At 38.5% G+C, this 27,070-nt stretch overlaps 1 protein-coding gene across 6 annotated transcripts in view; it reads left to right on the top strand.

Moving 5' to 3' along the window:
• DENND4A (DENN domain containing 4A) overlaps nucleotides 1-27,070 on the top strand; it is a 133,931-nt gene that overhangs the window by 64,942 nt on the left and 41,919 nt on the right. For all 6 annotated transcript variants that reach the window (XM_025919844.2, XM_086710979.1, XM_086710980.1 and 3 more), the window contains exons 12-15: nucleotides 2,366-2,466; nucleotides 7,433-7,651; nucleotides 9,301-9,446; nucleotides 26,576-26,709. In XM_025919844.2, the coding sequence (XP_025775629.1) occupies nucleotides 2,366-2,466; nucleotides 7,433-7,651; nucleotides 9,301-9,446; nucleotides 26,576-26,709 (600 nt within the window). The remainder of the gene's footprint in view (nucleotides 1-2,365; nucleotides 2,467-7,432; nucleotides 7,652-9,300; nucleotides 9,447-26,575; nucleotides 26,710-27,070) is intronic.

The raw sequence follows: 27,070 nt of genomic DNA, 5'->3' as shown, positions 1-27,070 counted from the left end.
TAGTGAGTTAAAGAGTCAAAGAAAACATGAGTTGTTGGCACTCATTAGTAGTATTCCTTCTTGATATTATCACCCTTCCAAATGTATGGAAGGACGAAGCAGGTGAACTAACAGCTTTCTAGTTTCCTTTATCCAGAATTTCTGGATTTTATTTTATTTTTTTTTTTTAATTTTTTTTTTCAACGTTTATTTATTTTTGGGACAGAGAGAGACAGAGCATGAATGGGGGAGGGGCAGAGAGAGAGGGAGACACAGAATCAGAAACAGGCTCCAGGCTCTGAGCCCTCAGCCCAGAGCCCGACGCGGGGCTCGAACTCACGGACCGCGAGATTGTGACCTGGCTGAAGTCGGAAGCTTAACCGACTGCGCCACCCAGGCGCCCCCTGGATTTTATTTTTAAGTAATCACCACATCCAACTTGGGGCTCAAACTCACAACCCCAAGAGTAAGAGTGACACACTCTACTGAGCCAGCCAGTCACCCCCAAAGCTTAGATTTTTAAGTAATTTATCAGAAGGGGCACATAGCATCTACTGCCTGCTAGATTTTGGAACCATCACCATCCAGGTTTAAAACTAATTCCTCTGCCACCGATTATCGGTTATTTTGGGAATCACCATGAGTAAAAACATGAGTAAATAACAGTAATTAGGTGTAATGAATGGACACCAAGATTCTGTTCATCTATCTTCAGCACCCTTTTTTGATAGGCACTGGAAATAAAAAGACAACTTGGTGTACTTCTTTCTCTTAAGTACACTTAAGTGTACACTTCTTTCTCTGAAGTTGCTCATAATTTAGTTTTATAAGGCCAGCATGCACACAGTGAATGATAAAGTACAGTGGGAGTGCTGTGTTGCAAAGTTTTATCCAGAAAATAATGTAAAAAGTGTTCTACATTGTCTTCTCACTGTAATGCAGGATTCCGTGCTCCCGGTCACATTATAAAATAAAACCTTCGCAGTGGGACATCTGCAGGTGGCCCTGTTCCATCTATCTGTATTTTTATCCTCATTTGTGGAAAGATAGGGTAGATTCCAAGATAGTGGTTCTTTTTAGCCTAAGCTTTCCCATCCACTCCTTTTTCTTTGCTTGGTTTCCAAGGTGATGATTTTGCCCTTTTTGTTCTGTGGGAAGTACAGGGAACAGAAAAATAAATTCAACTTCCACTACACACGTGTGCTGTGTTGTTTTTGGTGGTTAGTACATGAGTGATTCAGTTTTCTTCTCCTTTTTCTCTACATTTTTCAAGTTTTTTTTTTTTTTTTTTTTTAATTTTTTTTTCAACGTTTTTTATTTATTTTTGGGACAGAGAGAGACAGAGCATGAATGGGGTAGGGGCAGAGAGAGAGGGAGACACAGAATCGGAAACAGGCTCCAGGCTCTGAGCCATCAGCCCAGAGCCCGACGCGGGGCTCGAACTCACGGACCGCGAGATCGTGACCTGGCTGAAGTCGGACGCTTAACCGACTGCGCCACCCAGGCGCCCCTCAAGTTTTCTAAAAAAATATATATATGGCTTCTGAAGTACAAAGAAAGATTTAATAAGTAAAGAATGGAATCAAAAAAGCTATCGTGAAGTCCAAAAGGTTTATTGTATTTTATCACCATGCTCTTTTTTTACTGCACGTGTGGTTGGAAGAACAACTGTGTCCTAATAATTTTAATAAAAGAGATTATAGGAGTTTGTTGTAGAAACAAAGATAGCACTTTCAAGCAGATATCCTCTTTTATAGTTATAAAAGTACTTTGGAGTATTATCCTTTGCTCAAATAATTTAATATCATGGATTAGTTATTTTCTGAAAGAAACGAAAGCAAATTTTACTTCCGCTTTTAGGAAACTAAGAAACTAAATACTTAAATATACCGCAGTATTTTGATAAGCTTTCTGGATCCTCAGTTCATTTTGTCTTTATAAGTGCAAGTTTTCCACAGTGCTTGTTCTTAGAGTCAGAGTCTATAAGAAAAAAACCTCCTGTTCCTAGGATTTTCTCAGTATTGAGGTGTCTAGGGACTCTTAAATGGGGTTTGAGAATAATGACCACCATATTAAGTTTGTAGTGATTAGCATGATTCCACTGCAAGTAGAATTTACCCAGTACCAACATAATTATAATTTTTTGCGCTATATTTGTATAAGGTTCTACTCTTGTGTGAGTTAATTTTTAAATATTCTGCATCCCAGTTTATCCTTGTAGTATTTTTCTCTTATTATAATATTTTATTTTTGTATATATGTACATATATTTTGTACTTATGTATTTTATTTTTTATTCAATATGTGTTTTCTTTTACCTTTTATATATATAGCAAAAAAAAAAAAAACATCTAACAAATACATTGTTGTTGTCATTTAATCTCAGAACTGGTGACAAGAAAAATGTAGCTTGGAAGATACTTCCAAAGAAACCATGTAAAAATCTGATGAACACACTGAATAATTTGCACCAGCAGCTGGCAAAATGTAAGTGTATAACTTAATTAAAGGAAGTAATTTAATCTGAGAAAGGACTCCAGTTACTTTGCCTTGCTAGTGAAAGGATACTGTTTATTTTATCTAAGGGAAATGTTTTTATAATCTTAAGGGAAAATGAACACTAAAGCAAACTTTGTTAGAAGCTGAATAGATTTATAAAATTTATTATATTTTATTTTATATCTGCTACATGTTCATAGAGCCATTTTAGAATAGTAAAATTGAAAAAGAGGTTGAGGTAATTGTTTTCCTTACTTTTACCATTACTGAAATACCGTGGAAAAAATAAGGGTTTCCTTCCCTGATGAACATGGATACAAAAATCCTCAACAAGATATTAGCCAACCAGATCCAACAATACATTAAAAAAATTATTCACCACGACCAGGTGAGATTTATACCTGGGATGCAGGGCTGGTTCAGTATCCGCAAAACAATCAATGTGATTCATCACATCAGTAAAAGAAAGGACAAGAACCACATGATCCTCTCAATAGATACAGAGAAAGCATTTGACAAAATAGAGCATCCTTTCTTAATAAAAACCATTAAGAAATTAGGGATAGAAGGATCATACCTCAAGATCATGAAAGCCATATATGAAAGACCCAATGCTAATATCATCCTCAATGGGGAAAACTGAGAGCTTTCCCCCTAGGATCAGAAACAAGACAGGGATGTCCACTCTCGCCACTGTTAACTCAACATAGTATTGGAAGTCTTAGCCTTAGCAATCAGACAACACAAAGAAATAAAAGGCATCCAAATCGGCCAGGAGGAGGTCAAACTTTCACTATTTACAGATGACATGATGCTCTATATGGAACCCCAAAAGATTCCACCAAAAAACCCCTGCTAGGACTGATCCATGAATTCAGCAAAGTTGCAGGACATAAAATCAATGCACAGAAATCAGTTGCATTCCTATACACCAACAATGAAACAATAGAAAGAGAAATCAAGGAATCAGTCCCATTTACAATCACACCAAAAACCATAAAATATCTAGGAATAAATCTAACCAAAGAGGTGAAAAATCTATACACTGAAAACTATAGAAAGCTTATGAAACAAATTGAAAAAGACACACAAAAAAATGGAAAAATATTCCATGCTCCTGGATGGGAAGAACAAATATTGTTAAAGTGTCAATACTACCCAAAGCAATCTACATAGTCAATGCAATCCCTATGAAAACAACACCAGCATTCTTCACAGAGCTAGAACAAACAATCCTAAAATTTGTATGGGACCAGAAAAGACCCTGAATAGCCAAAGCAATCTTGAAAAAGAAAACCAAAGCAGGAGGCATCACCGTCATAGACTTCAAGCTGTATTACAAAGCTGTATTCGTCAAGACAGTATGGTACTGACACAAACAGACACTCAGATCAATGGAACAGAATAGAGAACCCAGAAATGGACCCACAAACATATGGCCAACTAGTCTTTGACAAAGCAGGGAAGAATATCCAATAGAATAAAGACAGTCTCTTCAGCAAGTGGTGCTGGGAAAACTGGACAGCGACATGCAGAAGAATGAACCTGGACCACTTTCTTACACCATACACAAAAATAAACTCAAAATGGATGAAAGACCTAAACATAAGACAGGAAGCCATCAAAATCCTCCAGGAGAAGGCAGGCAAAAACCTCTTTGATCATGGCCACAGAAACTTCTTACTCAACACGTCTCCAGAGGCAAGGGAAACAAAAGAAACATGAACTACTGGGACCTCATCAAAATAAAAACCTTCTGCATAGCGAAGGAAACAATCAGCAAAACTAAAAGGCAACCCATGGAATGGCAGAAGATAGTTGCAAACAACATATCAGATAAGGGGTTAGTATCCAAAATCTGTAAAGAACTTATCAAACTCAACATCCAAAAAACAAATAATCCAGTGAAGAAATGGGCAAAAGACATGAAGAGACACTTCTCCAGAGAAGACATCCAGATGGCCAACCGGCACATGAAAAAATGCTCAACATCACTCATCATCAGGGAAATGCAAATCAAAACCACAAGGAGATACCGCCTCACACCTGTCAGAATGGCTAACATGAACAACTCAGGCAACAACAGATGTTGGCCAGGATGCAGAGAGAGAGGATCTCTTTTGCATTATTGGTGGGAATGCAGGCTGGTGCAGCCACTCTGGAAAACAGTATGGAGGTTCCTCAAAAAACTAAAAATAGAACTACCCTACGACTCAGCAGTTGCACTACTAGGCATTTATCCACGGGATACAGGTGTGCTGTTTCGAAGGAACACACACCCCCTAATGTTTATAGCAGCACTATCAACAATAGCCAAAGTATGGAAAGAGCCCAAATGTCCATTGATGGATGAATGGATAAAGAAGATGTGGTACATATATACAATGGAATACCATTCAGCAATCAAAAAGAATGAAATCTTACCATTTGCAACTATGTGGACGGAACTAGAGGGTATTATGCTAAGTGAAATTAGAGAAAGACAAATACCATATGACTTCACTCATGTGAGGACTTTAAGACACAAAACAGATGAACATAAGGGAAGGGAAGCAAAAATAATATAAAAACAGGGAGGGGGATGGACATAAGAGACTCTTAAACATGGAGAACAAACAGAGGGTTACTGGAGGGGTGGTGGGAGGGGGGATGGGCTAAATGGGTAAGGGGCATTAAGGAATCTACTCCTGAAATCATTGTTGGACTATATGCTAACTAACTTAGATGTAAATTAAATAAATGAATAATAATAATAATTAAAAAATAAGGGTTTCCTCTTGTATAACATTCTCTTCATACAGAGAATAGAAGTTTAATTTTGAAAATTTGAGACAGATGGTTTAAATTAGAAAGTGCTGATGATTTTAGTGGGGTGAGAGCTGGGTTTTAAGCTTTCACCTTCAGTGGATCTTAATGCCGTCCTTACCTCAAATAATTTGAAAATAGAAGCCTACCAAATGCATTAGGAAATTAATCAAAATGAAAATTGATTGGGATATAGAATGTTTCAGTAAAAAGCTTATATAAGAATACCTTGGCAGTGATCCAGAATTACCAATAAGAAGAATTAAACCTTCACATACTTAATCTCTTGGTATTTTAGAACAATGGCCCATTCAGGGTCCATGATTTAATACTTACTGTTTAAAAAATGGTCAGTAATGGTATAGCAGTATTTGAGGTTCTCTTTTATGTATTAGGTGAAATATAGACAGCAGAAGGGGCCTATATCCTTGAGGGTTCAAAGTGACCATAGAGTTGGAAATAGACATGGAAGACGACAGTGTTTCCCAAGTAAACCTTACAGCAAGCAGAGAATCTGGAAGTGGCTCATAAGTACTGGAATAGGAAAACAGTGACATGAAATAGAGCAGCATGTCATCTTAGGTGGCAAATAAATTATGTATAGAATTTTATTTAAGCTGACTAGTTAACTGCTTTCTAACAAGGCATACACTTCTTGTAAATAGCTGAGAAGTCCAGCAGCTTTTGTAGCAATATTTAAAATATTATTAAAATCTGTGAAATAGCCTGTCCAGCTGTATTGAAGGGCAGAACCTTAAAGCTGAAAATTATAAACTTTTAAGCAATACTGATAGTTGAGGGCTGTGTAACACTTTATAGCTTCAGAACACTTCTACATATATTTTTTATCTTTACAACTCTGAAGATAAATTGAGGGAGGTTAAATAGCTTGTCAGAGATTATACAGTTAACACGGATGAAGCTAGGATTAAAATCTAGATCTTCTGTATAAAGGCCCATGTTCTTTCTAGTACTGTTACTTTTTTTGACAATAAGAACTCCAGAAAAAACTTTGTAAGATGATTTATTGTTCCTCGTATTTTGAAAAGTTTTTAAATTTTGAAACAATCACAAACATGTTCCCTGATCTTTGAGAATAGATGCCCCATCACCTCCAAATGGAATATATTTCCTACCCAAAAATACATTCTCCTCCACCACTACATAACCATGAAAATCAGGAAATTACCAGTGAGCATTTCTGCCATCTTTACCTGCAGACCAGATTCAAGTTTTATTATAATAATGTTCTTTATAGCAAAATACTCCATTTCCAAATCAGATGTCTTTAGTTTCAAGTCTCTTTAGTCTCCTTTTCTGCAAACACTTCTTCGATTTCTCCTTCTTTTTTTTTTTTTTTTGATACTTTTGAAGATGGTATTTGCTATCATAGAATGGTCCATGATGTGGGTTTGTCTTGAGTGTCCACATGGTAAATATAGGTCATACAGTTTTGGCAGGAATATCACACAAATGACACTATGTTCCTTTCCTAGCATCCTTATCAGATCGTGAACTACTTTGATTTGTCCCATTATTGATGAAGGTGTTCACTTTGTACACTTGATTAAGGTGGCATCTAGCAGGCCTCTTTTACTTGAGTTTATTCTTTTACTACCTAATGGCTTTAGCGTTGAGTTGTTCAGGAAAAGGAAGAGCTGTTTTTCACATTTTAATCCATGTGTGTTTTTCCTGTCGGCACTTACATTTTTTTAAAAGGGGGAGAGGGTAGAACTAATGCATTTAACCCTGTTTCCTGTTGATATGGTTGCTATGATTTTCTCTTATTAATTTATATATAGTTACTTCAGAACATGATTTTTTTTTATGGTAGTCAGACAAACAGGAATAATTTTATATTTACTTTGGTTGAAACGAACTCAGCAGAGGCTAACAAATGATGTAGCAAGCTTTGCTGGGGTTTACATATTATGAAGTTATGTAAACAAAGAGTTAAGTAGCTTGAGCCCTTTTGAAAACAATAACTTATTTCTTTCAATTTTTTGAAATGTAATTAACATACAGGACTGTATAAACTTAAGGTGTACAGCGTGACTTGACATACATATAGAACAGATTTATATTGATACCATTATTAACATTGGTTTCAATAGTTTGGAGAAAACCTTAACCCTGTATTTTTTCACAGTGCAGCAGAGACCAAGAGACGATGGACTAATGGACTTAGCAATGAATGACTATGATTTTAATTCTGGAAAGAGGTTGCACATGATAGATTTGGAAATCCAAGAGGCATTTTTGTGTTTCATGGCCTCTATTTTAAAAGGCTATAGATCATACTTAAGACCAATAACACAAGCCCCATCTGAGACAGCCACAGATGCGTCCTCTCTTTTTGCCTTGCAAGGTGAGCGATTGTACACTTTTATAGCTTTCGTATCACTGAGTTTAACCTTATGATGATACAGTTTTTCTGTGTTGGTAGCTCATGTTTATCAAAATACGTAGCTATTTTTGAAGTATGTGAATCTACCAATTTTGTTGGTAATCCATTTCCACACAGCTAGTTATTTCTCAGACAAATTAGAAATAATCCCATTAACAAAATATGTCAAAGAAACTATTTGAAAAGCACAGAGCTTTGTAACCATGTACTGCTTCACTCTTTTGTGCCACAGATGTGTTAGGATATTGATAGTTTCAGTTTTCAGAGCAGCTGGGCAATGTTGAACACTCTGAGGAGCCTCTGGGATGGTCACCTCCAAGCATGCACAGCCTCATTCATTTTACTTCATTACACTTTATAAATATTCCTTTCTTTCTGTTTGTGCCCTGAAACAAAAGAAGTTGGAGAGCCCCTGAGTGCAATTTGTGTCAAAATACAGATTTATTTTCTTTTGTAGTATATAACATTTGGAAGAGAAATTCATTTAATAAGCATATATTGAGTTCCTCTAAATGCTAGGTATATAGTGGCATGCAAAAGATACATGGTCATAAGAGAGAGAGAGAGAGAGAGGGAGAGGGAGAGGGAGAGAGAGACATGGTCACTTCTCCCAATGAGCTTATAGTCAAGAAGATAAGCAATTTGAAGGGCACCTGACTGGTTCAGTCAGAGGAGTATGTGACTCTTGATCTCAGGGTCAGGAGTTCAAGCCCCACATGAGGTTTAGAGATTACTTAAATAAACAAAACTTAAAAAAAAAAAAAGATAAGCAATTTGAAAATAGTATGAATGAGGGGCACCTGGGTGGCTCAGTCAGTTGAGCATCTGACTTCGGCTTAGGTCATGATCTCACTATTCACGAGTTGGAGCCCTGCTTGGGGCTCTGTGCTGACATCTCAGAGCCTGGAGCCCACTTCGGATTCTGTATCTTCCTCTCTCTCTGCTCCTCCCCAGCTTGTACTCTGTCTGTCTGTCTCTCTCTCTCTTTCTTTCTCTCTCTTTCTCTCTCTCAAAAATAATAAAAACAAACATTAAAAAAATAATATGAATGAACACTTTATTTCACAACTTCAGATCACAGAAAACCCTTCTGAGGAATTTATCTCTGAGCCATAATGTCAAGGATGAATACAAATTAGCCAGGCAAAAGAAAAGTAGAAAGTTTTAGACAGAGAGAACATTTGGAAATAGTTTGAATTTATGGGCCCAAAAGAAGGCCCAAGTGTAGTGTAAGCAGTGTGGAGCGCAAAATCAGGAAATAAACTTTTCCTTTGTTTCAGTAAGGCACAGACATAATCAAACACTAGAGAGGTTGTAACTGTTGCTCTTTAAAAATGCTTTCACATTTACAATTTTATATATAATCCACAAGGTAATGAGAGGACAACAGAGACAAGTCTGCGTGAAGATTTGAAAGATCTGGGTTCAAGTTCCTTTCCTATTGCTGTCTTTGTCAGGTCACTTCCCCAGGGGTCTTAGTTTCTTCTTCTGCAAAATGGTAGGTTGAGGAAGTACAGATGACATGGTTAATCAAGTTCCTTCTGGCTTAAAATTCTATGAATCTTTGAATGATCCTATATTTTGTGACATTATGAATTTATGTTGAACAGCTTTCTTAAGAAGCCGGGACCGATCACATCAAAAATTCTATAACATGATGACCAAAACACAAATGTTCATTCGCTTCATCGAGGAATGTTCTTTTGTCAGTGATAAAGATGCAAGCCTGGCATTTTTTGATGACTGTGTAGATAAAGTAAGTAAGAGTATGTCTACGGTGCCCTAACTTATTTTGTGTGATTGTTTTACATGTTATGAGTTATAGTTTCTATTTAACTTTTATCAGCGCTTAACAGAATCTAAGTTCATTTCATTTCATCATTGACTCTTTATATTATTAAAGTTTTGTTTGGACTGCTAGATATTATAAACCACAAACTCTTAGGAGTACCTTGCAGGATTTTACTGAATCATGAGTTTTATTTTAGCAACCAGGTCTATAACTTTGCCTGCCCACTTACAGACTATGGGAGTTCTGTCCAAGTCTGTGGACCTCCAACTTGAGCATCTGTAGTTTTCACCTCTCCTTATTGTACATTGCCACATGCTGAGAGTAGGTGTAGTGCATAATGAATATATCACTTGAATACTTCTACAATTTGGAAGTGAGTTTATAGCATAAATTAAGTGAATTAATTCTATTTTAAATTCGTGTATGAAACCTTCTCTTCCCCTTCAGTCCTAATATCATAAGGTGGTTATCTATGCTGAACATAGAGGAGGTTGGGGAACAGTGATCTAGAGTGGGGTGTTGAAACCTGAATGGGGTGAGGAAGGAGGAACAGACTAGCATTGGGTGTTGGAGCCCAAGCCAGGTGAAGACAGCATCTATGTAAGGGGTGACCTAGCATGGAGAATCAGAGGATGAGCAGGATAAAAAGAGTGCCCAGGCTGGGGGACAGACAGCTGCAGGGGATCAGAATAAACAAGATGAGAAGAGTATCCATGCCAAAACAGCATGGAGTATCAGAGGCTGAGCAAGGTGAGGATAGTGTCCCCACAGGTTAGGGGCAGCAAATGGAGTATCAAAGTTTGATCTAGATGAGGAAGATGCCAGCTTGGTGGGGACAGAGGGTAGGTCTGGAAGTAGCTGTTGAGGCCAAATTAGGATGAAGAAGTCGTATGTGTGGAGAGGGGTGGTGGTGGAAATGGGAGAATGTAAAGAGGAGTGGATCAAATAAATATATTAAAGATAATGAAGTTACTGTCAGAGAAGGGACTTACAAATACAGCAAAGGAGAAAACCAGAATGAACCCTGTGTTATTAGAGTGGAGTAAGAGGTTTGATATATCATTGGTTTTCAGTATGTATAGACAAATATAGAAATAAGTACAGATGTAAGTATGTATGTCTGCGTGTGTACATACATATATTCCCTAGCTCTGTACACCTAGAGAATCTGGAAGCAGCCATACCCCAATGGCGGTGAGTACACCTAATGAACAGAATTTGGCTTCTAACGCCCATTCTCCACTAAAAGGAATTAGGACTCCTTGGAGAATAATTGGGTCTAGGGCAAGGAAAGTACAGGATGAGCCCTGAAGTAGCTTGTGCTAGAACATAAGGAATTACTCCAAGAATAATGGAGACATGTTTTTTTCAACGTTTATTTATTTTTGGGACAGAGAGAGACAGAGCATGAACGGGGGAGGGGCAGAGAGAGAGGGAGACACAGAATCGGAAACAGGCTCCAGGCTCCGAGCCATCAGCCCAGAGCCCGACGCGGGGCTCGAACTCACGGACCGCGAGATCGTGACCTGGCTGAAGTCGGACGCTTAACCGACTGCGCCACCCAGGCGCCCCTGGAGACATGTTTTTTAAAACAACAACAACACACACACACACACACACACACACACACACACACACACACACACACACAAAGATAAGCCAGCTTGAAGGAACCCCCACTGGCTATATCTGAGACAATTTGAACATCAAATCTAAGTAACAGATTATAACCCATTGAATAAAATAGGAAACTATGAGTTTACACAGGTACTGAGAGTCTAATGAGAAACAGGATTTTCATTTCAAAGTATCTCTGCACAAAATACGTATTAATTACAAAATGGGCAAGAGGAATTTTATAGTGGAACAGAAAGCCTGGCAGACACCACTTTTATGTAGTCATCAAAGTGAACATTACAAGTAGGGAAACAAATCAACATCATATGCCTATAATAGGCCACGGTGAGAATACAACATCAACTCTGTGATATTTCTGCCGAGGATGCATGACCTATAGAATCTCAAGGAAGTATGAGACAAACCCAAATTAAGTGACATCCCTCAAAATACCCCTTCTGTAATCCACAAATTTTCAGGGTTAAGAAAATAAAGGAAAAATTAAGACACTGCTCAAAAGTGAAGGAAACTAAAGAGTCTTGACAAGCAAATACAAGGCTCATCATTCAGAACTGGATGCTCTTGGCACACCATCATTAACATAATCAGTAAAGCTCGGAGGTAGTTTGAGGATTAGACAGTGGTAGTAGTATAACATGTTGGTTTCCACAATTTGTTGTATTATGGTTAGATAGCAGACTGTCATTGTTTGTAGGAAGTACACACTAAAGTATTGAAGGGTGTTGGGTCATCAGGCCAGCAATTTACTCTCAGATGATGAAAGGGAAAACATTATATGCACTTTAAAAGTTATTGTACTTGAAACTCCTGTAAATTTGTGAGTATATATGCATACAGTGTTCATGATTTTATGCCCATGACCATAGAAAAAAGGAGGAAAGCAAAGTTTTGTCATGTATTTAGTCAACAAGTTATGCTTGTAAGGTTTTTTAAAGAAGTCCATCACGTTCAAATTTATGTGACTTAAAATGTGATTGATTGATTATTTTTTAAATATAATTTATTGTCAAGTTAGCTAACATACAGTGAATACAGTGTGCTCTTGGCTTCAGGACTAGATTCCCATGATTCATTGCTTACCTACAGCACCCAGTGCTCATCCCAACAAGTGCCCTCCTCAATGCCCATCACCCATTCCACCCCCCCCCCCACCCCTATTGACCCTCACTTTGTTTTCTGTATTTGTCTCTTATGGTTTGCCTACTTCTCTGTTTGAAAGTATTTTTTCCCTTTCCCTTCCCCCATGGTCTTCTGTTAAGTTTCTCAAATTCTACATATGAGTGAAAACATGTAATATTTGTCTTCTCTGACTGACTTATTTCACTTAGCATAATACCCTCCAGTTCCATCCACATTGTTGCAAATGGCAAGTTTTCATTCTTTCTCATTGTCAAGTAGTATACCATTGTATGTATATACCATATCTTCTTTATCCATTCATCAGTTGATGGACATTTGGGCTCTTTCCATAATTTGGCTATTGTTGAAAGTGCTGCTGTAAACATTGGGGTACATATGCCCCTGTGAATCAGCACTCCTTTATCCTTTGGATAAATTCCTAGTAGTGCTATTGCTGGGTCATAGGGTAATTCTATTTTTAATTTTTTGAGGAACTTCCACACTGTTTTCCAAAGTGGCTGCACCAGTTTGCATTCCCACCAACAAGTGAAAGAGGGTTCCTGTTTCCCCACATCCTCACTAACATCTCTTGTTTCCTGAGTTCTTAATTTTAGCCACTCTGACCGGCATGAGGTGGTATCTCCTTGTGGTTTTGATTTGTATTTCCCTGATGATGAGCAGTGTCAGGCATCTTTTCATGTCTGTTGGCCATCTGGATGTCTTCTTTGGAAAAGTTTCTATTCATGTCGTCTGCCCATTTCTTCACTGGATTATTTGTTTTTCGGGTGTTGAGTTTGGTAAGTTCTTTATAGATTTTGGGTACTAACCCTATTTTTTCCCATTCCGTCAGTTGCCTTTTAGTTTTGTTGATTGGTTCCTTCACTGTGCGGAAGCTTTTTATCTTGATGAGGTCCCAATAGTTTATTTTTGCTTTTATTTCCCTTGCCTTTAGAGACATGTTGAGTAAGAAGTTGCTGGGCTGAAGTCAAAGAGGTTGTTGCCTGCTTTCTCTTCTAGGGCTTTGATGGTTCCCTGTCTCACATTTAGGTCTTTCATCCACTTTGAGTTTATTTTTGTGTACGGTGTAAGAGAATGTTGCTGTCCAGTTCTCTCAGCACCATCTGCTAGAGAGACTGTCTTTTTTCCATTGGATACTCTTTCCTGCTTTGTTAAAGATTGGTCATACATTTATGGGTCCATTTCCGGGTTTCCTATTCTATTCCATTGGTCTTTGTGTCTGTTTTTGTGCCAATACCCTATTGTCTTGATGATTACAGCTTTGTAGTACAGGCTAGAGTCTGGGATTGTGATGCCTCCAGCTTTGGTTTTCTTTTTCAACGTTACTTTGGCTATTTGGGGTCTTTTCTGGTTCCATACAAATTTTAGGATTGTGAAAATCAGTGATTTTTGAGGGGAGGGAGCACAACAGCCAAAATACAACTCATCCTCACATTCAGAAATTGCCTCAGTTCTTTTTGTTTTTTAATTTTTTTTAATGTTTATTTATTTTTGAGAGAGAGAGAGAGAGTGTGTGAGCGGGTGAGGGGCAGAGAGAGAGAGACACAGAATTCGAAGCAGGATCCAGGATCTGAGCTGTCAGCACAGACCCCTATGCAGGGCTCGAACCCACGAACCATGAGATAATGACCTGAGCTGAAGTTGGACGCTTAACTGATTGAGCCACACAGGCGCCCCAGAAATTGTCTCATTTCTGAGTTTGACATGAAAATGTCCTTTACTAATTGTTAAATAAGTACCAAATATGTCTTATAAAAATGAGAAATGATTCTGACTATGCCAGATGTAATAGGAAAAACACTGCATTGGGAATCAGGACAACCTGAGTTCCAGCTCTTATACTTGTAACTTTTGTGGAGTCATCTAGTCTTTCTGTGTTGTCTTCTTATCTATGTTTAAAACATATTGTGAGTAGAGATCATTATGCACATCTCACAGTGTTCAGAGTAGTGTAGTATGAACCGAAAAGTAGAAAACATTATGAGTCTATTTATATTTTGCTGATTTTTATTTGAGTTTATAGATTGGTAGTTTATTCACTATCTTAATCAAATCTGTAAGTTTGCCTTAGTTGGTGCTTAATAGAAAGAATAAATAAATAGAAAGGTCTGTGGTAAATAGAAAAGTGTGCTTTAAAACATATTTTCTTTAAGTCCTTTTTTATAGGAATAATTGTGTTGGTTTTATAGGTAAAAATGATATTTCTGGGGGCACCTGGCTGTCTCAGTGGGTAGAGTATGCAACTCTTGATCTCAGGGTCGTGAGTTCAAGCCCCACATTGGGCATGGAGTCTGCTTTTTTTAAAAAGTGGGGTTTCTGGGGGCGCCTGGGTGGCGCAGTCGGTTAAGCGTCCGACTTCAACCAGGTCACGATCTCGCGGTCCGTGAGTTCGAGCCCCGCATCAGGCTCTGGGCTGATGGCTCAGAGCCTGGAGCCTGTTTCCGATTCTGTGTCTCCCTCTCTCTCTGCCCCTCCCCCGTTCATGCTCTGTCTCTCTCTGTCCCAAAAATAAATAAACGTTGAAAAAAAAAATTAAAAAAAAAAAAAAAAGTGGGGTTTCTGACTAGCAGTATGCGCTTTGAATGTTTTTCCCCTGTGATGCTGGACTTCCACTGGTCATCTTTATGTGCAATTCAGCTTGCTTTGTGAACTGTGGCATACATTTGTATAACAGTTTTTTCCTGTGCCAAACTAACTGAATCATAAGGGACTAAAGTCACAATCAGAGATTGGCTAATAGCATACTTTAGCCAATACATGGATTAATCCACATGGGAACACTGAATTTGTTGTAGGAATTCAATTAACTATGCAGAGGACCGAAATCTTGTATTGTTCCCTTTTATTTTTACTCATTTTGTGCACCTTGTTCATAAGTTTGTATTTCAACTAAGAACTCATACAGTAGTGTCCATATCACATGGTTTTTATTTTTATTTATTTTTATTTTTTTTTTAATTTTTAAAAATTTTTTTAACGTTTATTTATTTTTGAGACAGAGAGAGACAGAGCACGAGCAGGGGAGGGTCAGAGAGAGGGAGATGCAGAATCTGAAACAGGCTGCAGGCTCTGAGCCTGTGCTGAGCTCTGTGCTGAGCGGTCAGCACAGAGCCCGATGCGGGGCTCGAACTCACGGGCCGTGAGATCATGACCTGAGCCGAAGTCGGACGCTTAACCGACCGAGCCACCCAAGCGCCCCTATCACATGGTTTTTAAAATACTCATTAATATTGTAAGACACATAACACTTTTCCTAGGTACCTAGGGCATCGTGTTCTGAGGAGGATATTTTATTACTGATAATTACTACCTTATATTGTCTAGGAATTTCTGAAAGTAGGACACCTGCTATTTACTTGATAAGAGTCCATGCAGGACATGGTTAGAATAATTGCACAAAGAATATACGTTCTGTTGAGAAAAGCCAATCCCATTAAATGTGTAACCATTGTTTCTAGGCAGATTATTTTCCTGCAATGCTATTTACCTATTCAAATTCTAGATCCAACAAAAGATCCAATGGAATCACGTTATAATTAAATATTTTAATGACTAAGAAAATTAACACCGAAAATTAACTCATTAAAACATAGTTGTATTTGCTTTATTATATAATTCAAAGGAAGTTTTTTTTTAGAGAAAATAACAAAATGTCACAAGATTCAAAATATACCTTAATAACCTTCATATACACTTAGAGGTTCATTGTATTTCTAGTATCATTAAGCAGAACTCTCTGAAATAGTAAATATGCAGTACTGTTGCTACCTTTCATATTTTAGTACCACAATTTAAGTATACTCAGCACAGCAAGTTAGTACTTGCTTTTAGTCTGCAAATGTTTTCTGAATATCAGTAATACCTGAGATTTTTATAATGTTTGTTTATTTTGAAAGAGAGAGAGCGTGTGTGCGAACAGGAGAGGGACAGAGAGAGAGAGAGAGAGAGAGAGAATCCTAAGCAGGCTACACACTCAGTGGGGAGAACCTGATGTGGAGCTCAAATCCACAAACCGAGAGATCATGACCTTAGCCAAAATCAACGGTTGGATGCCCAACTGACTGAGCCACCCAGGCGCCCCTGAATATCAATAATAACTTAAAAAAATAATCATTTATGTTGGGGTTCTTAGTTGGGTGACTTTTTTTTTTTCAAAATGTATTTATTAATTTTGATAGAGAAAAAGCGTGCCAGTGTGTGCATGGGAGGGGGGCAGAGAGTGACGGGGAGAGAGAGAGAGAGAGAGAGAGAGAGAGCGAGAGCAAGGATCCCAAGCAGGACTTGATCTCACAAACTGAGGATCATGACCTGAGTTGAAATCAAGAGATGCTTAACTGACTGAGCCACCCAGGTGCCCCTTTTAACTAAATATTTTAAATGAACAGGTCCTCTTACTTTTGGCAATTTAGCTATGGAAAATAATATTTACTTTTATATATTTATATATAAATATTTTATATCAAATATATATTACATATAAAATGTTTTTGTTATATTTATATAATAATGTTATATTATGTTATATATAATATATTATTGTTATATTATTAATTATATATATATACAGAGAGAGAGAGAGACTACCTAAGTCAATCTATGACTAAGAGTGAACAGGAATTAGACATATCTTTTGATCTTAGCATATTCAAACAGAAAACATTTCCCCAACTTTTTTTTAAGTTTTTTTTTTTTTTTTTTTTTTTTTTTTAACATTTATTCAGTTTTGAGAGACAGAAACAGAACACAAGCAGGGGAGGGACAGAGAGAGAGACACACACAGAATCCAAAGCAGACTCTGGGCCCTGAGCTGTCAGCACAGAGCCCAACACAAGGCTCGAATTCATGAACTTTGAGATCATGACCTGAGCCGAAGTGGGCTCAACCGACTGAGCCACCCAGGCGCCCCACATTTGCCCAACTTTAAAAAGCTAAAGTGGGTAATGCTGAATAGGAATAAGAAAAACAGTGTGTGAGAATTGTATGAGTTTCGTTTATGACTAATTTAGGAACCATGTGTTCTTCATATGATTGTGTTTTGAATTCTTACAATCAGTTCCTATAGGATTGTGCTTAATTAGAGGCAGTTTGGGTTTTTTTTAATGTTTTATTTTATTTTACTTTTTTAATTTACATCCAAATTAGCATATAGTGCAACAATGATTTCAGGAGTAGATTCCTTAATGCCCCTTACCCATTTAGCCCATCCCCCCTCCCGCAACCCTTCCAGTAACACTCTGTTTGTTCTCCATAGTTAAGAGTCTCTTATGTTTTGTCCCCCTCCCTGTTTTTATATTATTTTTGCTTCCCTTCCCTTATGTTCATCTGTTTTGTCTCTTAAAGTCCTCACGAGTGAAGTCATATGATATTTGTCTTTCTCTGACTAATTTCGCTTAGTTCCATCCACGTAGTTCCATCCACCCTCTAGTTCCGTCCACATAGTTGCAAATGGTAAGATTTCATTCTTTTTGATTGCTGAATGGTATTCCATTGTATATATGTACCACATCTTCTTTATCCATTCATCCATCAATGGACATTTGGGCTCTTTCCATACTTTGGCTATTGTTGATAGTGCTGCTATAAACATTAGGGGGTGTGTGTTCCTTCGAAACAGCACACCTGTATCCCGTGGATAAATGCCTAGTAATGCAATTGCTGGGTCATAGGGTAGTTCTATTTTTAGTTTTTTGAGGAACCTCCATACTGTTTTCCAGAGTGGCTGCACCAGCTTGCATTCCCACCAATAATGCAAAAGAGATCCTCTCTCTCTGCATCCTGGCCAACATCTGTTGTTGCCTGAGTTGTTCATGTTAGCCATTCTGACAGGTGTGAGGCGGTATCTCCTTGTGGTTTTGATTTGCATTTCCCTGATGATGAGTGATGTTGAGCATTTTTTCATGTGCCGGTTGGCCATCTGGATGTCTTCCCTGGAGAAGTGTCTATTCATGTCTTTTGCCCATTTCTTCACTGGATTATTTGTTTTTTGGGTGTTGAGTTTGATAAGTTCTTTATAGATTTTGGATACTAACCCCTTATCTGATATGTTGTTTGCACCTATCTTCTGCCATTCCATGGGTTGCCTTTTAGTTTTGCTGATTGTTTCCTTCGCTATGCAGAAGCTTTTTATTTTGATGAGGTCCCAGTAGTTCATTTTTCTTTTGTTTCCCTTGCCTCTGGAGACATGTTGAGTAAGAAGTTTCTGCGGCTGAGATCAAAGAGGTTTTTGCCTGCTTTCTCCTGGAGGATTTTGATGGCTTCCTGTCTTATGTTTAGGTCTTTCATCCCTTCTGAGTTTATTTTTGTGTATGGTGTAAGAAAGTGGTCCAGGTTCATTCTTCTGCATGTCACTGTCCAGTTTTCCCAGTACCACTTGCTGAAGAGACTGTCTTTATTCTATTGGATATTCTTTCCTGCTTTGTGAAAGATTAGTTGGCCATATTTTTGTCTGTTTGTTTGTTTGTTTGAGAGAGCATGCATGGGGGAGGGGCAGAGAGCGACAGGGACAGAGGATCACTGCCTACAGCAGCGAGCCCAATGCAGGGCTGGAACTCAGAAACCGTGAGAACATGAATTGAGCCAAAGTTGGATGCTCAATGAACTGAGCCACCCAAGTGCCCCACTAAGGGCAGTTTTGTGTAACAGATAGTCTGGTAAGATTTTTCTTAGTCTCCCAAGCATCTGTCTGCAATGTTTTCTGAGCATATTAATGTGGAAAAAAAATTTGAAGAGAATATGAAAATTCTTTTAGTTTTATCCTGCCATGGGTGTTGGATTTCTTTTTCTCCTAATGGGCAGACATCACTGTGCTTTCCAAAAGACAGAAATGGCCAACTGATGCATGTAGGACGTATAGCATGGCTGTTTTTATAATGTTAAAATGAGATTTTATTGGTATACAAGTTAAGAGAAATATCATTTCCTAAGGTACTGAATCTGTGGTGCAAAATTTTAATATTTTTAAAATTTTTTTTTTCAACGTTTATTTATTTTTGGGACAGAGAGAGACAGAGCATGAACGGGGGAGGGGCAGAGAGAGAGGGAGACACAGAATCAGAAACAGGCTCCAGGCTCTGAGCCATCAGCCCAGAGCCCGACGCGGGGCTCGAACCCACGGACTGTGAGATCGTGACCTGGCTGAAGTCGGACGCTTAACCGACTGCGCCACCCAGGCGCCCCAAAATTTTAATATTTTAATGGACTTTATGATACTGAGAATTAGAGCAGTTGTGCTCATAAACAGGTTTTTTCTTTGTGAACAAAATGGCTGGAGAGTAGGAAGTAGGCACAGGTCTGGAGAAGAAGAAGCTGTTAAAAAATAAATAAATAAAAATTTAAAAACATATTGTGTCCATGGGGGGACCTGGGTGGCTCAATCAGTTAAGCGTCTGACTTCAGCTCAGGTCATGATCTCACAGTTCATGAGTTCAAGCCCCACGTCAGGCTCTGTGGTGATAGCTCAGAGCCTAGAGCCTGCTTCGGATTCTGTGTCTCCTTCTCTCTCTCTCTCTGCCCCTCTCCCTCCCTCCCTCCGTCCCTTCCTCCCTCTCCCTCTCTCAAAAAGAAACATTTAAAAATTATTTTAAAAATAATAATAAAATAAAAACATATGATGTCCATAAACAAGCAGTTCTCTTGTAATGTTCCATCATGGAGACAGGAGTGGTTGCCAGCATTCTTTCCAGTGACCTTAGGTATTTGTTTTAACCTTTTCATTCTGGTCCATCTCTTCTTTTTCATTATCATTGGTGCCCTTGTAATTAGATTAACCACATATCATCTGCATAAAATATTTGTGGGTAGAGCTTCTCATTTGTTCTTGGGTTGCCCATGGACACCATATCCTTCTTAGGCATACCTATGATTTTGAGTTATAATTGACATATTCCTAATGTTTTAAAAATATTGTTAGTTTGCTAATAAGGGCTCAAGTGCTCTATGATTTTATTAAAAGTTTAATTTTTAACACTTTTATTAAATGATTGAAGAAACAGTGTGGGAAATAAAAGTGAGAAAAAACTCTGGAAAGCCTGGTACCCTAATACCATTTCACATTTACTTTCAGTGTTTTTTACATAATTATCATACATACTTTCCTAAATTTTTTACATAACCAGATCTTATAAGCATTTAAAAAAAATTTTTTTTTAATGTTTATTTATTTTTGAGACAGAGAGAGACAGAACATGAACGGGGGAGGGTCAGAGAGAGAGGGAGACACAGAATCTGAAGCAGTCTCCAGGCTCTGAGCTGTCAGCAGAGCCTGATGCAGGCCTCGAACTCACAGACTGTGAGATCATGACCTGAGCCAAAGTCAGATGCTCAACCGACTGAGCCACCCAGGCGCCCCCTTATAAGCATTTTTTTTAATTTTTTTTTTCAACGTTTATTTATTTTTGGGACAGAGAGAGACAGAGCATGAACGGGGGAGGGGCAGAGAGAGAGGGAGACACAGAATCGGAAACAGGCTCCAGGCTCTGAGCCATCCGCCCAGAGCCTGACGCAGGGCTCGAACCCACGGACCGCGAGATCGTGACCTGGCTGAAGTCGGACGCTTAACCGACTGCGCCACCCAGGCGCCCCATTATAAGCATTTTTAATATCACTGCCAAATCTCATAAAAGGAGATTTTCATTTTTAACACAGCAAAACATAACAGTTTAAAAAGTCAGATAATTGTCCAAGCTTCAGGCCCATTCCTTCCTGCCCCTAGTTTCTACTCCCCAAAGGCAACCACTTTTCTCTTTCAGCAATTTCTTCATTTACCTTAAGATTTCCAAATAATGTGATTTTATTGTTGTTTATTATTTTATGTATTGTACATTAATGTCTTATCTACCATACCACCTGAATTCTCCCACTGTCATTATAATGAATTTTGGTCAAGAGGTGTTCAGTGTTTGTGGTTTTTTGTTTGTTTTAATGTTTATTTGTTTTTGAGAGAGAGAGAAAGAGAGACAGAGCGTGAGCGGGGGAGGGGCAGAGAGAGAGAGAGAGGGAGACACAGAATCCGAAGCAGGCTCCAGGCTCCAAGGCATTAGCACAGAGCCTGACATGGGGCTCGAACCCATGAACGGTGAGATCATGACCTGAGCTGAAGTCGGACCTTAATTGACTGAGCCACCCAGGCGTCCTGGTGTTCAGTGTTAATATTACTGTCACTTTGTATGTAATCCCAGCTAGACCACATATGTATAATTTGTAATATATTATAATTAGATTTACTTTCATGCATGGATTTTGTTTTCTCTGAAGTTAATGCTATATTTCTTGTTTTATGTCTACTATTAATTCATCTCCAAACTCTTCCAAACTCACAAAAGTGAAAAATCTAACCTCAATTTTTCCACTATATCGGTAATTTTTTTTTTACTGGAAATTTCCATGTGTATTCCAATCTGAACTGATTGCTTTCTAGTCTGTCATCCTGGGATTTTCCTTCACCATCATCTTGGGACTTATATTGATTTCTCTTCGGAGTTGGTACCCCTGCTTTCTGGCTTCAATAACTTCTTTCTTGGCATATTTCCTTTTAATGGTGGAGCACAAATTCTGGTAGCTTAGTGAGAGAGAGTATGTGGGAGATACACATTTTTTGATGCACTACTTGTCTGTAAATTTCTTTATTCTCCCCTAAGATTTGATTGCTAATTTGGTTGGAAGTAAAATTTTGAAGTCTTCTAGCTTTGATTGTTACTGTTGAGAATAACATCTGGTCTAATGCCATGTTCATTTCTGACCTTTTATACCTGATCTCTTTTTCTCTCTGAAAGCATTTAAGATCCTTGATACTCTACTAAAGTTGCACAAGGATATGCCTGGTAGATGGCTTTTCTTCACTGAGTTGAACACATGCAGTCCCTTCTACTTACTCTGTGGACCCATTTTCTTCAGATTCTGGGCAGTTTTCCTGCATCCCCTTTCATTCCTCCATATCTTTGGTTCCCTTTTCTGAAGTATGTGTTGTTTAAAAATTTTTTTTTTCAACGTTTATTTTATTTTTGGGACAGAGAGAGACAGAGCATGAACGGGGGAGGGGCAGAGAGAGAGGGAGACACAGAATCGGAAACAGGCTCCAGGCTCTGAGCCATCAGCCCAGAGCCTGACGCGGGGCTCGAACTCACGGACCGCGAGATCGTGACCTGGTTGAAGTCGGACGCTTAACCGACTGCGCCACCCAGGCGCCCCCAAAGTATGTGTTGTTTAGATGTTGGCCTTCCTGTCCTGATCCTCTTAATTTTCTTATATTTTTTCATCCCGTTTTCTGTCTCTCTGTTCTTCATCTCCACTTTCTGGGAGATTTCCTAAAGTTTATCTTTCATCCTTTATAATATACTTTTTATTTCTGCTATCATATTTGTAATTTTTGTTACGTCTCTTCTTCATAGCATCTTCTTATCATGGATGTAGACTTATTTGTTTTAGTTGTTTTGAAGGGTTTTTTTCCTCCTGCACTGTGTCTATTTTTTACTCAGATGTTACTTTTAATATTTGCTTGTTTTGTCCTCCAAGTGATTGGCTTTCCTCTTGTGATCTTTGGTTGGTATTTCAATGAGGAACAAAGAACTCATTGGAGCTTTTCTGGGAAGCTCAAACTTGGAGCTTCCTTAGGTATGAGATTGATGATCATAGAGGAACTCAGCTATTCATTCATTCACTGCCCTGTTTGAGCAGTGTCTGTAATTCTTTTCTTTTAGGCTATTTTAGTTTCCCTGAGAGGTATCTACAGTCTTTAGCTTGAGGACTGTCAGCCTGACTGCCAGTATTCTCCCAGCTCAGTGGGGAAGGTAACTGAGGTTTTCCCTTGTTGTAACATGTAGGCTTTTACTCACTTCACCTGTTTTATTAACCTCCTTCATCTCCCACAGCTCTGCCTGATATCTTCAAGTCTAGAGTCCCTCTGGTTCACGTAAAAAGACTCAACCTCATCTCGGGCCATAGTGGGGAGAGGTAGTAGCCTAACTGCACTGGGCTGAGTCAGGGATCTGGGAGTCCTTGAATGTAGGCTTTTAACTAATTCTTCTGCTTCCGCCCCATGTGTACTCCAATCTTCCGGGTCATCAAGCACTTTTAATTCCCGACCTTTCTGGGACTCTACAGAGCAAATGGCTTGCTTTTTTGGCTTTCTCCTTTATCCCTTCCCCAGTGCCAGAGATGTGGCTTTCAGCTTTCACGGGTCACATCAGTCTACTTTGCAGCTTCTGAAATGTTCTGAACTCCAGCTGCGCTACTGTCCTCTCTCCAGTTCATTTTGTCTTCGTTGGTTTTTTTTTTTCAATCCCTTACTTCTCATTTTGGTGAGATTTCTTTTTTTTCAACGTTTATTTATTTTTGGGACAGAGAGAGACAGAGCATGAACGGGGGAGGGGCAGAGAGAGAGGGAGACACAGAATTGGAAACAGGCTCCAGGTTCTGAGCCATCAGCCCAGAGCCTGACGCGGGGCTCGAACTCACGGACCGCGAGATCGTGACCTGGCTGAAGTCGGACGCTTAACCGACTGCGCCACCCAGGCGCCCCCCTCATTTTGGTGAGATTTCAAGAGGGATTGAAGGTAAATTGTTGTGTTTAATTTGTCTTAACCAGAAGTCTATGTGATCTTTACTATTTTAATTTTTAGTGATTGTATTTTCCACCCATTTATCATAGTTTATTCATTTGCCTGTTTTTTGAAAACATAGGTAACTTCCAACGTATTCTTTTTTTTTTTTTTTTTTTAATTTTTTTAGTGGTGCCTGGGTGGCTCAGTTGGTTAAGTATCCAACTTTGCCTCAGGTCATGATCTCACGGTTTGTGAGTTCAAGCCCCACATCAGGAGCCTGCTTCAGATTCTGTGTCTCCCTCTCTCCCTGCCCCTCCCTCCACTGACACTTTTTTTTTTTTTTAATGTTTATTTATTTTTTGAGAGACAGAGTGTGAGAGGGGTAGGGTTAGAGAGAGAGGGAGACACAGAATCTGAAGCAGGACTTCCAACATATTCTACTTTAAGTTTTTATTCTGAGCATTTATTACTTTTGTAATATTTGAAAAACCAATAAAAGTAATACATATTTAGGAGCTCCTGGGTGGCTCAGTCAGTTAAATGTCCAACTTCAGCTCAGGTCATGATCTCGTGGTTCGTGAGTTCAAGCCCCACGTCAGGCTCTGTACTGACAGCTCGGCGTCTGGAGCCTGCTTCAGATTCTGTGTCTCCCTCTCTCTCTGCCCCTCCCCTGCTCATGCTCTCTCTCTCTCTCTCTCAAAAATAAATAAACATTAAAAAAATTTTTTTAAGTAATACATATTTATTATTTTTTAGCTGAAAGAGAACAATATAAAGAAGAAAAGTAATTGCAGTAATACCATTACTCAGAGGTAACATTTGATAAGAGTGTGTATGAGAGAGAGAAACGAACAAAAGTATATATGTGCACATATATACAGAAATATGTATTATATATGGCATATATATTCACTCCTAAAAATTAGAATCATACTATATATACAGTATGCTTTGTTTTTCAACTGTCATTATTTTGTGAACATTTTTTCATGTCATTATTCTACACCATCTTTATTGTTATTTAGTTCACTTTACGGATATACCATTTAAAACATTCTTTTTTGGGGCGCCTGGGTGGCGCAGTCGGTTGAGCGTCCGACTTCAGCCAGGTCACGATCTCGCGGCCGTGAGTTCGAGCCCCGCGTCGGGCTCTGGGCTGATGGCTCAGAGCCTGGAGCCTGTTTCCGATTCTGTGTCTCCCTCTCTCTCTGCCCCCCCCCCCCCCCCGTTCATGCTCTGTCTCTCTCTGTCCCCAAAATAAATAAACGTTGAAAAAAAAAATTAAAAAAAAAAAAAACATTCTTTTTTTTTTTTTTAATTTTTTTTTTTAAACGTTTATTTATTTTTGAGACGGAGAGAGACACAGCATGAAGGGGGGAGGGGCAGAGAGAGAGGGAGACACAGAATCTGAAGCAGGCTCCAGGCTCTGAGCTGTCAGCAGAGAGCCCGACGCGGGGCTCGAACTCACGGACCGCGAGATCGTGACCTGAGCCGAAGTCGGACGCTCAAGGACGCTCATCCGACTGAGCCACCCAGGCGCCCCAAAAACATTCTTTAATCTTGGAGATTACAGCATGTAATACTATGAAATTATAACCAACACTTAATGTAAGAACACTCTGAATGTTTAACTTTTTTATAAGAGTTAGAAAAATTTAAAAGCTATCCCTGTCCTTTTTTGGTAGATTGTGCCCTGAATCCTTATCTTAAAGATTTGACTTGTTGGAGTACCTGGATGGCTCAGTCGGTTAAGTGTCTGACTTTGGCTCAGGTCATGATCTTGCTGTTCATGAGTTCGAGCCCTGCATCAAGCTCTGTGCTGACAGTTTGGAGCCTGGAGCCTGCTTCAGATTCTGTCTCCCTCACTGTCTGTCCCTCCCCCCGCTCACACTATGTGTCTTTCTCTCAAAAATAAATAAACCTTAAAATTTTTTTAAAAATAAATAAAGATTTGACTTGTTAATAATTCTTGTCCTCCCGTTTATTTCCAAGTGATACATGATATTCTCTCCATCCTAATAAAGTGCTGTGGGTTATTTTTGTGATACGTATGACATCTTGGTTTTCTTGTTTGTTTTTTTTCCAATTGATGTTGATGTGTGCTTTTTTGTTTATGAGCTCCTTTTGGGCAATTTGGACTCTGTTTTCAGTTTTTTTACTATTACCTTGCCATAGAGTATCTAGGGGAAATTATACTACTACAGTACTTTTAATACTGATATGACTGGAATTTTAAGTCCCTTATGCTTCCACCTAAACTGGAAGAACTTAGGGAAATATGTTATATTGAGTATAAATTAAACAAAGATCCCACTATTCTCAACAAATGCACACATGTATTTGTGGATTTTTAAAAATATTACTTCTTGAGTACATTCTCATGATTCAGAATGCAAAATAGTATAAAAAGGTACACATTGGGAAATGTGGGTCCTATCCCATCCTTGTCCATTCTGTTCATCTCCCCTTCCCCATACAGGTAATTGCTTTTCATACTATTCTTTAATATTTCCTTATGTGAATACAAACAAAAATATGAATATGTGTTTTTAGTTTTCTCTCTTACTCAAAAGACAGTACACTATATACAGTGTTCTACACCTTATTATTTAATTATCTTGGAAGTCTTGTTTAGTGGTGCATAGAGAACTTGCTTTTTTTTTTCTTCTTAACAGCTCTTTAGTATCCAGTTATGTAAATGGTTTATTTAACCATTCCCCATAGACAAACTCTTGGCTAACTAATGTATTATTTTAATGTATGTTTTTTAAACTTTTTCAGGTGGATATGGACAAGAGTGGTGAAATGCGACTTATAGAACTGGATGAATCTTTCAAAAGTGAACATACTGTTTTTGTAACACCACCTGAGATCCCCCATCTACCCAATGGTGAAGAACCCCCTTTACAGTACAGGTATTCAAGAGGCAGAATGTTTGAGATTGAAAGAGAGAAGCAATCCATCATCTGTGACGTAGCTTTCTAAGGACTGTGGTATTTTCAAAAATCCAAACTTTACAGATTCCTAATTTTTAGGTGGTAAGCAAGCTTATCCCACATCCATTATTAAGTTTTGAGGTATAAAAAGAAAAGAATTATAATTTTGCATAATCTAGACTTGGGAAGCTCTATATATCTACATAAGTATCTGTTCTCATAAATGTTGGCTAAATTCAGTTAGGACTCACCCCACCAAAATGCAGCACTTTTATTACAGATTTTGATTTTTGTTTCTCACTAAAGCTGATTTCCTCCCTTTCATCCCCTTCCCCACACA

The sequence above is a fragment of the Puma concolor genome, chromosome B3 (assembly GCF_028749965.1).
Source record: "Puma concolor isolate L17-30 chromosome B3, mPumCon1.1.hap2, whole genome shotgun sequence".
NCBI lineage: Eukaryota > Metazoa > Chordata > Mammalia > Carnivora > Felidae > Puma > Puma concolor.
Note: the sequence above shows the minus strand (reverse complement) of the source record. Positions and strands in the feature narration are given on the sequence as shown.